The sequence below is a fragment of the Lathyrus oleraceus genome, chromosome 7 (assembly GCF_024323335.1).
Source record: "Lathyrus oleraceus cultivar Zhongwan6 chromosome 7, CAAS_Psat_ZW6_1.0, whole genome shotgun sequence".
NCBI classification, from domain to species: domain Eukaryota; kingdom Viridiplantae; phylum Streptophyta; class Magnoliopsida; order Fabales; family Fabaceae; genus Lathyrus; species Lathyrus oleraceus.
The window spans coordinates 52,197,614-52,210,820 of record NC_066585.1 but is presented as its reverse complement, the minus strand read 5'-3'; the positions used below and the strand labels follow the sequence as shown (position 1 = coordinate 52,210,820).

Genomic DNA, 13,207 nt, shown 5'->3' with positions numbered 1-13,207 from the left:
ATTTATTACTCCCTCCGTTCCTTTATAAGTGTCACTTTCATGCAAAAAATTTGTTTCTTTTTAATTGTCACTTGCAAAGTTCAATGTAGTATTAATTATAATTTTGTCAAAATTACCCATAGATAATGATTGCAGAGAGAGAAAAAGTAAAGTGAATGTAATAAATAATTAAGGGTATTATAGGTAAAAGAAGAATTATTGTTTAAAAAGTAACAATAATGATTAGTTTCCTTATTATTTATAAAAAGTCAAAAAAATAACATTTAAAAAAAAACAGAGGGAGTAACTAATTTTCACTTCATTCGAATACTCTTCTAAATATAATTAATAAAAACATTTTAAACAATACTAAATTTACAATTAAAATCAACAAATTTTATCAGAGAACAAGGCATAATTTAAATAAGCCATTTGTTACATGTATATAATATTTATTTTGCTCATATTTAGAGCAGCATTAAAATGGATAACGCCACGTCAAAAGCAAACTAAAAAAAGAAGAGAAAAATAAAAAAAATAATGAAAGATTGGGCTCACCGGAATATTCCAAACGGACGGACTATATGAGAAGGCAGTAGATGATTTCCCAAAAACTATATATACCATCTCTCAATCTCTTCATTTTGCCCTAAAACACTTTCAACAGCCGCAACAACAACAACCATGTCTCTCTTCTCTACCAACCTCTCTTCACTTTCTCTATTCATCATCAACAACACAAAGGGGTTGAAAGGGTTTAGGGTTTCTCTTCTATGCTGTTTTCTTTCCAATTAACTGAATTTCCCTTCCAACGGTTGCCTCAATTCATGGGATCCGAGGGTTTTGGCAGACCCGCTCACTCTAATTCCTTCCAAAATGGTTCGTTACTCGTTTTCGTTTTCTCAATTTCATTCTTAGTCCAATTTCTCAAGTTTAGGTTGTTCTTTTTTTTATATATTTTTTTTAATTATTACATGTACATGAATCTCTCTGTCATTATCTATGATATTCTGTTGTTTAATTGACGGCACTCTTTAAATTTATGAAAAAGAAACGATTTTTTTGGTTTACTGAAGTAGTGTGAATTTTAAGATTGGGTAAAGCTAGTTTATGTGATAAATTGGGATTCAAAATTGTTTTTTTTTTAAATTATATATAATTTATGATGAGTTATTCTTCCGGTATTCATGAATTTTGGTACTTTGTTAACTGAAAACGAACCTGTTCATGAGTGAGTGCTCTAATTGTGACTGAGATAGTTTTCTTGATCCATTATTCAGTTTTTTGAGTTAGATTTAAGGAAAGCCTGAACTTGATCTTGCATAAGTGCACATCTATCTAGTTGTTACTATGCCGGTTAATGAAATGTATATGATATATATTTAGCACCGCATGCTAGTGTTACGCTAGTGTTATTGTTCGACACTGACACGTGTAGTTACATTCATTTATTCAATTTTGTTAAATTATTATCGGTGTGCTTAAGTGCAAGTGTCTGTGCTTAAGTGTCAGTGTCATGTTCGGTGTCTCTGTTGGTGCTTCATATTATAATATGCTTTGCTTGCTATGTGTATTTGTTAGTTAAATGATGGGTGCTGTGATAAATCTTACGAGTGTTCTTGGTTAGTGGCGGAGACTCCTACTTTCTGAAACAGTTGTTACTTTAACTGTCTTGACTTTTCTTCCCGTGCTACGTTGATAAATCTATGGGGTGAATGCCGTATAAAGTTATTTGTTTCATGTAGGTCGCAACGGCTGAATTATCCTTTTTAGGTTGTTTGGCTTATTCGTGTTGCTGTTTTTCTTAACTTTTGATATGCTCGTTATCTCTTTTTCTTTTGTATTGACTATTGGATGATGTTATGCTAGATGTTGCAAATATGAAAAATTCTGCTGAGTTTTCTTCCTGTAATGAATTTCTAAAGACTCAACCATGTAAGAGTTCCAATCAGCTTCCCCATATCAAGTGCGAAGATTTGGTCAAAAATAAGCTCAGTGGTAATGGCAAAAATTGTGGTCTAATTACTTCCACAATGGAAGGTGTACCGTTGCAACGTAAATCATCAAAATCTAATAGGAGTAACAGTTCAGGTTCGAAAAGACCACGGATGTCCCAATCAGAAGATTATACAAGCCTTAATGGAACTGAAGAGTCAAAGGATAGTTTTGACAAGCTTGGATCGAATAATCTAAAGTGTACTTCTCCAGGTATTATTTTCTTCTAACAAACAATCGATGGCTGTCTGTCTATATGCTCTTAACTTGTTTTCTCACGATTTTGATTTTCTTTTGGTACAGAGAAAAGTCCATTACCAAAGCAAAAGGGAAATAATAGCAAGCGCGGTGATAAGAAGAACTTTAAAGTGCCTTCGTCAAAGGCTAAATTTGAGTCATCCTCTATGAAAATGGGTACCTCAATCTTCAGTTCTTCTAATGGAGGGAACAACTTTTTTGGTATGTAAATGTAATTATTAGAGCTATGGTGCTCAGTTTCCCTTTCTTCATAAATTTTTTATTCACATTTATTTACTCTGCTTCTATCATATTGTGTTTGAGTGATTCAATATATAGCTTGCTACTCATTTAGCCCTTTTTTTTGTTATAGATTTATGAATCTGTACTCTGTAGCATTAATTAGTCAAGCTATAAGACAATTCAGGTTGTTCCATTTAATGTTTGGGCCAAACCCATCTAAAGTTGTCTCATTGACTATTGCTTGTAATTGTCTAGGCAATTTTTTCTTTTCAAAATATAATAAAGTTCAAAGCACATCTGTGGCTTTGTTTTTAGGAGTGTTATCAATCCTGGACAGCAGCAACTGATACCCAAAACGCTGTAGTGGGATAGGAAAGAACGAAATTGCCGCCGCTGTTTTTTAAATTTTTATGCATTTATATAGTTCATAGTATATTCATGAAAACTCATCGGCGAGCTGCAACTTATCAGTGAGGGTGAAACAGTATGAGAGGAGATGACCAAATGCTATTGTGTTTTTCAATTGAAAAGAATCCCAGATTACCCAGTCAAAAAGCCATATGTCTGTTTTCATCATCTGCTTATCCTGCTTAAAGCTATCAAACATTTTTATATTGCTTTTAAGAATGAATTTTAACCACTATATTTTACAGTAATGCCTTGTTTTCTCAAGAAAATTTTCCTTGTTGTACTATTTTTCTTGAATCTTGAAATCAGTGTCACTTTTACTATATTATTTGTTCAGTTATTTTTGATAAACTTTAGTGTCATTTATTTATTTTTAATTCAAGTTCAAAGTTTTAATTTATAAGCCAACTTTTTTTTCGAGCATATCAAAATAACAGTTTCCTAAATACTACTGATTTTGTACCACCTTCCTATACTGTCATGGCATCATTAACCTATAAGTAACAAATATACTCTTTCGTTTTATTGATACTATATTTAGAGTTTAAAGCTGGTGCTATGTATTCGCCAGGTTTGTATGGTCTGAAACATGATTTTCATGATGTCACAAATCTCATGGATGAACCCCCGTTGGATGAGCTTCTTAAGGGCACATTTGACTGTCCTATTATAAGCAAAGATAAGGGGAAGAAAGCATCAAATAACAATGAAAGTTTTTTGAGTTCAGTTAGAAAGGCTTGCTCTATCATTCAGTCCCCGAAACCCATTCAGTCTCAAAACATGGAGATGGATTGCTCCTCCAACAAGAAAATGTCCACTTCTCAATTTAGTTCAATTTGTGCAGTAGAAAACGATGTAAATGAAGATAAAGAGCAGTCTTGCTCAACAGATATGTCTTCATGTCAGAAGGTCAGTATGAAATGGTTTCAAGCTTACATTCAGTTTGCGTTGTGATAAAATAAAATTTGAATTTAGTGCACTGCTCATGAAGGCTGCACCACCATATTTGACTTCTTTGATCACTAAAAGGAACTTACAACATGTGCTTGGTCATTTATGCTTAAAATAATTTATGTCTACTGATGATTTATGTGTATGTAATGTTAATGTGATTTTGTACTTACTAGCGCTTGACATCCAGGATCCTTGTAGCGAAACAGATTGTAAAGCTAGTCCGCTTGACTTTCCATTATGTCAACCTAAGGATGTATTAGAACAGATTGCACTACACCCGTTCCGAGAATTTGAGTCTTTGCTGATTGAAGTCTCCAAACTTGCGATTAGTACAAAGAGTAGTAATGATCTACGTTCAGGCAAGCAGGTATCTCGTCGACCAAGCTTGCCATCCTTCCCATGGTCACATGCTTTTGGTGGCAATTGTAGAACTAATTCCGACACAGCTAAGTTATCAACAAGTAGAAGTACGTGCCGAGGTAAATGGGCAAAGATAGGTCTCATTGCTAGCTCTACAGATATTGATCGCAGTTCGTTCACAGACCTCGATTCATTCAGTTATGATGAGAGCCTTGTTCCTTCATCTGGAAACTCAGACAGCAAACTTATTCAATCTTTTTTTGCTAGTCTTCCTTTCCGTCGGTTGGATTCTTCGTCATCTGTATCATGTTCTAAAGATTTTCAGGTTAACACAGGTAAAATACGTCATGCTACCTAAATTTGTCTATCTCTTTTTTTCTTTGGGTGAACCTTTTTCCATCCCCAACTTCAGCGCATGTTATCATAATTGGTCCCTGGACTAAAACATAGATTGCGAATTGAAGTTTCCGAGAAAAATATTAGCCAAGAACTCCTATTCATGTTTCTATAGTGTACACCCTCCGGTCATTATTATAAACAAAATTGATTTTTTTTGGTTCATTTAACCATTGATTTTTTTTGGTTCATTTAACCATTGATGTATCTTGTCCATATTGATGTATCTAGTCCATATATAATCCAGCTACATCAATTTTTGAATGAACCAAAAAAGTAAAATTCACCCATAATAGTGACCAGAGGGTGTAGGGACTAATATATATGATGACACTTGTTAAGGTTGAGAATGAAAATGGAGGTTCACTAATTTCCTTGCCCCTATCCTATCACCCGTCACTTTCTCCTTTTGGTGGGATCATCTGACTAATCTGTATCCTGAAACTGCAGAATCTGGAGGCCAAGTTGATACTAAAGAAAATGGTAAGATCTTATTGAGTAAAACACATCCTTTGCAAGTGGATACTTGTTTGAATTTTTCTGTACATGGTGTTTTCTTTTACCTAAATAAGTCGCTGAAATTGCTTGTAACAATCCGTCCTGCTTAACATTTTTGTTTGCAACAGATGAGACAGTATTAGCTGCTGCACAGACTCTGTGTGAAATTAAAACTCGGTCACAAAGGCAAAGCTCAGATGGAATTTTAAGATGGCAAAGGAAACCTTCACATAAGGCCATGAAAACTTGCTATTTAAAGTCGAATGAGAAACATGAAGACGCGCCTTCAGCGCCAGTTTCACTGGTTGGATCTAACATGGTGGCCAGAAAAGTGGAGCAGATAACGCCCACGCCCTCAAAGAAGCCAAGGCTTTCAACAGTCGATAATAAGAATGGCGGTCACTCCAATAATGTAAAGAAAGGAGGAGGCTGTCCGTGGCCAACTTCAAAATCAGGTAGATCATCATTACCCAGCAAACTAGTTAGGAACTCGATTGTAGAAAACAAACGTACAAATACAAATGCAAGCACTGTAAAGCAGCAACATTGTATGATGATGCCCCCACCTGCAAGGGATTTGGATAAGGCTTATGATGGTGGAAAATTCGTATTGATGGATTGGAAAAGGGGAAGAGACAAGTCAGATTGAACAATCAGCAGCTAGAAGCTGTAGCTGTAGTGTGATTAGCAAATGTTTAGGCTCTTTGTATATATATTTATTATTATGTTGTGACTGCAATGAATTTGTTGCCAGTGTTTCGTCCAAGGGCAAAACATGATTTAGATGTTGTAACATTTAAACACAGGTGTATAAAACAGCAGAATTCATTGCTTTCTCTGTGCTATTTCATATGGAAGAACATAATAAGTTTTCATTTATAACATAGTCATAAATGTAATATTATATATTACTACTCTATATGAAGTATGTTATGAAAACATTTGATCAAGTACTAAAACAAGTGCCATAGCAAAACCAGGATCAAACCCTGGATGAACAACTAACTGAAAAATCTCAACCCCAAAAGACACATCCTTGGTATTGGTCTCTTTTCTTTTGATTTCAGCTACAGCTTTCTTGCACTCATCCAACACCTTACACGTTCTTTGTGCATATGAACCTTCAACCGTAAACGCCGCGCGACGATTATCTGAGCCAGAAGCTACACGGTACACATATGCTTGAACATTGGAATTGCCGTTTAAAATATTTACACTCTTGGTTACACAACAAACCGGACTCTTTTTTGTCCTACATGTTCTTGTTCTCCTCGTACGATGGTTCCCCAAATCCCCTTCATACACACACCAATTGTCTACCAATCCAAGCTTCTGCAACCAAAAACCATAACAACATAAGATCTTAAATGCCATTTTATGTATGAGTTATATCAAATAAAATGAAGGGAAGTGATGTTATACCCTGTGGCGACGCATGGTGAGGAGAGAGTTTCCAGAAGCATCCATAAGAACAAGCTCTTGGGGGTGCAAAGAGTAATTATCAACACGATATACAAGGTTACCATTCGAATCAATAACAGTGAAACCTTTACAATTCATCAGAAGCGATTTTTTCCAAACCGTGAGTGACGATAAACACAAACTTGCTTCTTTTCTTACAATAGGATACATGTTCCTCCCCAAAACATGTTCACCTTGGTTTTCTTCATGAACCACTGCTCTCGACAGAAACTTAAACCTAGGAAACACCTTCATGAATCTTTTCTCTCTCTGTTTCTTTGTCCTATGAGGCTATGATCTTAGTATTTAACACTTTGTGGCATCAACAATGTATATATGCGCGTGTTCACACTTATCGTGTGTTTTTTCTAAGGTTAAAAAAACAATGACGATGCAAGCAAGTTGGTCCACAACAATGCTCATAGGGTGTGGACTAGCGGTTAAGCACACGGGAATTCGGGAAGAAAGAATAGACACGGAATGTTGAAGTGTGTCTTTATCAAACGTTTTACTGTCTACTAGGACCACATGCATTGTGCTTCTTCATCTATGTTCCTTTGTTTTTCACAAGTTGTAATTTAGAATCATTAAGGAGCTTTAAGAAATAATGTGAGGTACGGATTAAGACGGCTAAAAGGTTAATGTGTAGTAGATTTATAAAATTATTATAGGTCATCTTCATGTGATGATTAGGTTTTTTTATTTATTTTTTATTTGGACTTTGATGTGAAAGAATTCATAAATTAGTCATAGTTAGTGAAGAGGTTCAATTGTGAAAGTTACTATAAACCGTTGATGATGATAAGAATTCAAGAAACTATTCTCTACATTTATGATATTTTATTAAAATATCCGCTATACGCATCCTGCTACTAGTGGTATCCCTATAGCTTCTTATTTTTTTGGGGTAGGAAATAAGGGCAGCTGTTTTATTCTTTTAGATAACTTACAATGCTTTGCCTGATAGTTTATAAAAGATTTGTTCAAGTGGTCCAATTTGGTCCAATATCTAAGAATTCAGGTCGGTCGTTCAAATCTTATGAGACAAAACGGATTAGGGGTGAGACAAAAGGATTAGGAGTGAACACGTCTTAGAGGAATGTCTAATTAGAGTTCTGCGGTTTTAAAACGTTGTTAGACAGGATCACTGATATTGTTGTTCAGTCGGAGAATGATGTTTTATGTTGCTTATTATAAATAGGCATCAATTGAGGTAATTTGGCATAATTCAAAATTTTATTGAGGCAAAAATACATAGACATTGAGAGAGTTATATAGAGAGTTTTTCCGAGTAGTTCGAGTTTGATACATAAGACATCTTGATGGATCATTCTTGAGACAATCTCATCATATATTTCACTTTTGTAAAGTTACTATGACGGAAAAATAGTTAAATTCTCTTTTGTTGGAATTAAATAATTGCGTATGCTTATGTTTTACTCCTGATAATTGCATTATATAAATCGATTCATGGATAATGCCCACATTATTTCTGATCAAGTTTGGGACGTGGTTCGAGTAACAAACATGTCTCTTACCTTTTCAAGCCTCATTATGAGTTTGTATACCATTTTGTTAAATCAAATCAGTATTTTTCGTTTACTTTTAGGATTAAACTCAAAAGAACTTTAGGATATATTGTACAAAATATTTGAGAAAATACATTTGTTCTTTGAATATTGATGTTTGAATGTCGAGAATTTATATGTAAACTCTAAATTAGGATAATGTTGCTTTAAAATAGGAATAAACAAAGAACATAAAAATCATTCAGGTAAATATTTCAAATTTAAAGAATTAAAATAAAGGACGTAGATTCATACATCTTCTCACAAACTCTTTTCTCTCTGTGACTTGGATATTTAAGTTCTATAGAGAATACTTAAGGAATTTTGTGACTCATGTGTATATGACTTAACTCGTCTTATATATTATTACAATTTCAACTGCGAATAACAGTTATCTTCGTAGAAATCGACACGTACTCCCTTACCTGGGCTTCAGCCTTCTAGTCTGCTTCCACGTGTCTTCGACATTTGAACTGTTTTGAACCGCTATTGTTGTTTTAAAGTGTCTTTTAAATCTCCTAATTGCTTATGTCAAAAGTTTCCTCTGTCAAACCTTGGAGCATATCGTCAAAATGATTTAAATACTCGTATTTAGCTTGTGAGTTTATCTCATCTATGTTTCTATCAAATATGCCAAATCATCATAAACCTTTTCGAGATTCTGAACATGTATTGAAGAAAGAGTGATCCTAATATTGTGGATCTGTTCATGAGATTTTTCTAAACCAGGTTTGGCAGGTTTTTAGGTTATCTAAAGCTTGAACTAAGAAATAGACTAAGTCCTAAAATATTTGATAAGCGAGTCGAACTCACCCCTTTAGTCGAAGTTACCAAAATGTCGAAACTATAGCTAGGTTATTTTATACTTATCAATCTCGTACCCTTATATCACATTTTTATTTTCGAAATACTACACCAAAATTTTCAGACTAACAGATACCCCCATAAAATTCCACTTTCGATCATATGCACAAGATGACAAAAATGTGACATTTTTATTAATTTCTCGACACTGCTTAAGGTGTTATGCATATGTCATAATCATCATGAACACTTTACCAAATCGTACGTCACTAAAATTGTGTGCGGTTAGCCATCATTACTCTGATTTCCTAGGCAATCGTGACCCACAAGATTAAATCACAATAAATAAATTATTTAATTGATTTTAAATCATAAAAATCAAGCGCCAACTGTCCAGACTCAAGAGAGACCATGGAACATTATACACCCTAATTATTTCTTTTTCCTTTTCTAAGACCATCTTTTTCTTCAAAACCCTAAAAACCTTAAACTTTGCAAACTTACATTTTCGTTCCTCCATCAAAATTCTGAAACAATAGCTTCTTCTTCTACTTTAACACAATAACTTCCAACCCCTCTTGCTTATAAAGTTACCGCCCCTACTCTTCTTAGTGGTCGTACCTACATCCCTGAACCACCAATGGAGGAAGAAAAATTCATGATCCGGGCTTCTGAGGTATTGATCCCTTTCTCTATTTCAGGTGTTGTTCACACATTCTTGGGTCCATTTCCTAGATCTTCTGAAAAACCTGAACAACTAAAGAAGTTTTTCCCTTTCTATCAACACTGTAAACCCTGAGAGTTTCAAGATAAAACCTAATAGTCAGGATGCATGAGTTCACCCCAACGTGTTTTCCATTCCTCCCCCACTACCTAAAAATGAGGTTTACATCAACTGGTTAAATAAAGTAGAGAAGAAAAAGGAACAATTATGGAAAAACCAAGGTATCTATAAACTGATCCAATTGTCTAGAGTTGACCCCAAGTATAATGTCAACATGATTATTTCATCCCTTTTCTATTGGGAAGGCTTAACTAACAACTTTCACCTTCATTTTGGAATGGTAACTCCGACCCTCTTCGACGTAGCTGCCATCACTGTTGTTCGACCCACCGATGAAACCTTTGACCCTTCTCTCCAAAATAAAACCCAACCAAACTTATCTTTTCCACGTACAAGCTATTATAACTACATCAAATATCAATACAAAGATCAACATGAAGAAGTCTTCGACTATGAGGACATTGCTTTCCTCACTTTTTGATTATCCCATTTTGTCTTCTATTATAGCTCTCCGCAGGTAGGCAAGAAGTTCATATCTTTGGCGACCCAAATCCATTAGGGGAAGAACATATGCCTTAGAAAGCTAATTTTAGGTTCCATTTATGAAGTTATTGGGTTGGCTTCGTATGACCTAAAATCCTTAACCACCCCAAATCAAAAGTTTATGATCTCTGAAACTACGTGGCTTCTACAATTATGACTCAGTGCCACCTTTGAACCTTCTCTAAGGGTTAGCATCCCTTCTGACTTAAAAAAATAGGTCAAAGAAAGACGGGTCAAAGCCATTAGGCTTGTTCTAATTACTCAAGAAGATACTGACCTTCCAACGGACGCAACCTTCAAGAAATACTTCTTCATGTATGCAAAAATGCAACATTTTGTCCCCTCTATGGCCCCTTTTGTCAGTCAAAGTTATGGGCCAACTTGGTTTAAAAGAGGATTTGCACATCTTTCCCTAAAACAACAATCTGAGGCCCTCTACATTTGGGTAGCTTTTCTCAATCCTACTATTCTGCCAACCAGAATTGCGTTAGGAAGAGGTGGTCTGATACTTGTTAGATATCATCCTAACCAGGTGGCCATACAATTTTGCTTCAGCCAATTTCTACCCAAGTCTTTTTTATTCAATAAAGCCGAAATCTTCCTGGCTACCACTGAAATTTTAGATAAGAATATCAATCATGCCTAGACTTCTATTCCAAATAATTCAGTACTCTAACCCCCTTTAAATTTCAAGCTTCTTATCTATGCACACAACAACTCGAAGAATGGTGGTCATCTTACCATCTCGCCCTTTATTCATTCCCGTAGACTAAATTCAAGAAAAATCCAGGTACGTATATCAAGAAAATTCATTCTTTCCAAAAATACTTCGAATGTATAATCCATGTGAACTTAGTCGAACTATCTATGCTGCAACCCTTACTTTAAAATATAAAGTTACTGAAAAACTCCCAAACTTGAAAATTCATCCTTATGTAAAAAATAGATATGATTTTTCTTTAAAATTCTCTTTTTACAATTTTCCACCATTGCCAACTTGTGAATTTGGCTTGACTTTTCGTCCATCATTTCCAGACTAGTTCTCTAATTATTGTGCATATTAATGATTGTCTTGGAAAATTGAAATTGACTTAATTTGCATTATTTTTATGTAATAGGTAAATGAAAGTAAACACTCATAAAGTATCAAATTACAATAAACAATGGAACCAAGAAATTAAGAAACCAGGGAAAATTCACTAATTGAGGGCTAGCTTGATTAGCGAATGGAAATCAGAAGTACAACATGGAACAAATAAGGATATTTTACCAATCGAGGGCCGATTGAATTAACAAATAGACACATTAAACCAATATAGGAAAACATGGAAAATTGGCTAATTGAAGAAACATTTAATTAGCGAATTTAAGGTGGTTGATACATTTCTTGGTGTCAAAGAAAGCTCAATTCGTTAGTCGAGCTTTCATTCAATTAGAGAATTATGCTTTACGTTACTTATTATAAATAGGAATCAACTGAGACAAGTTAGCATCATTTAGAATTTTATTGATACAAAAATACATAGAGACATTGAGAGAGTTGTATAGAGAGTTTTTCAGAGCAGTTCGAGGTGGATACACATGACATTTTGAGGGATCTTTCTTGAGGCCATCCCATCTTCATCCATTTCACTTTTATAAAGCTACAATGACAATAAGTAGCTAAGTTCTCTCTTGTTGGAATTAGATGTAATTAAGCATATTATCATGTATTACTAATGATCATTGAATTATAGTCCATTATAAATCGATTCATGGATAATGCCCACATTATTTCTGGCCAAGTCTGAGATGTGGTTCTAGTAACAAATATGCCTATTGCATTTCCAGGTCTCATTATGAGTTTGTGTCTCCATTGCAAAGTTACCTCGCTAACCATATTCCATTGCACACTTAGAAAATAAATCAATGATAAGTTCATAACTAATATTGTGAGAAAACTCACAAGCGGTATGGTGCATACACCACTGATGTTCCGACTGCAACAATTTTCTACACCATGGACCCTAATACCCGTTCCTACTTCACTCATACTTAGGAAACACTAGGATCCTAATAATAGGGTATCCTTATCTAAATGAGTCTCCTTAGTGGATGTAGTTGCAACATCCATGCCACATGCTTATCAAATGCATGATCCCATAATATTTTCTAAACATTGTTAATGTCATGTGGGCAGACCATTTTACCCAAAAGGGATGCAACCAAAACATTAAGAGTGGAATAAAGGTGAGTAAATAGAATAAGATGAAACCAATGAAGGAATGGAAGAAGAGGAAGTAAGATAATAAGATTATGATGAGGAGAAGTGATGAAAGATGCCATGAACAATGTACAATAATAAACAACTCCTTCTTAGGTGAAATCAACTAACAAGCGTTCAAACCCTAATGATAAAGCGACATAGTAACAATAATGACTCAAGGAAATATTGGTGGCAAACGAAACGTGACTCAAGGAAATATCACAAGAATGTGTACATATGACAATAATCAATAATGACATATTTTTCACAAGCGATAATCCAAGGTTAATAAAAAGGATAATTTACCAGCTGAAGAAAGATGAAATGTGATCAAAGATGAAAGTTTGTTTAACAACATACTTCATAAGTAACAAACAAATTTCAATGTGAAAAAACTCCAAAGGATGGTGACATCACAAGTAAGGAAATGCATGAAATATGCATGTCAGGGAATCCCATAGATTCAAAGGTTGAGAAAACAAAATATTAAAGGGGTGATGAAGACAAGAGAAAATAAAATGAAGAAGAAAGATGCCCTTTTTATACATTTTTCAACTGACCTAAAAATATTAGAATCCCATAGATTCAAAGGCTTAGAAAACAAAAGTTCAATAGAATGCCCACAAACTAAGATAATACGACAATGTACTTTTCTATCATAGAGTGCCTCGTGATAATGAAGTAAATAATAAGCCCTAATGTGACCTAACCAACAAAGGGAAAATTGTTCTG

At 34.5% G+C, this 13,207-nt stretch overlaps 2 protein-coding genes across 3 annotated transcripts; one reads left to right on the top strand and one right to left on the bottom strand.

Annotated features, from left to right (window-relative positions):
- The first annotated feature begins 516 nt into the window (after positions 1–516).
- On the top strand, positions 517–5,904 carry LOC127100514 (uncharacterized). Of its 2 annotated transcripts, XM_051037727.1 has the most exons (7): positions 517–858; positions 1,849–2,187; positions 2,278–2,433; positions 3,434–3,771; positions 4,004–4,511; positions 5,023–5,055; positions 5,199–5,904. In XM_051037727.1, exons 1-7 carry the CDS (start codon positions 753–755, stop codon positions 5,717–5,719), a joined length of 2,001 nt encoding a protein of 666 aa, XP_050893684.1. In that variant the 5' UTR covers positions 517–752; the 3' UTR covers positions 5,720–5,904. The 2 variants fall into 2 exon arrangements, with proteins under 2 accessions (XP_050893684.1, XP_050893685.1); XM_051037728.1 differs by lacking the exon at positions 5,023–5,055.
- Positions 5,880–6,937, bottom strand: LOC127100516 (protein LURP-one-related 17). Its single transcript, XM_051037729.1, has 2 exons — positions 6,493–6,937; positions 5,880–6,402 (listed from the first exon to the last, which is right to left on the bottom strand). Exons 1-2 carry the CDS (start codon positions 6,784–6,786, stop codon positions 6,001–6,003), a joined length of 696 nt encoding a protein of 231 aa, XP_050893686.1. The 5' UTR covers positions 6,787–6,937; the 3' UTR covers positions 5,880–6,000.
- Positions 6,938–13,207: the final 6,270 nt, after the last annotated feature.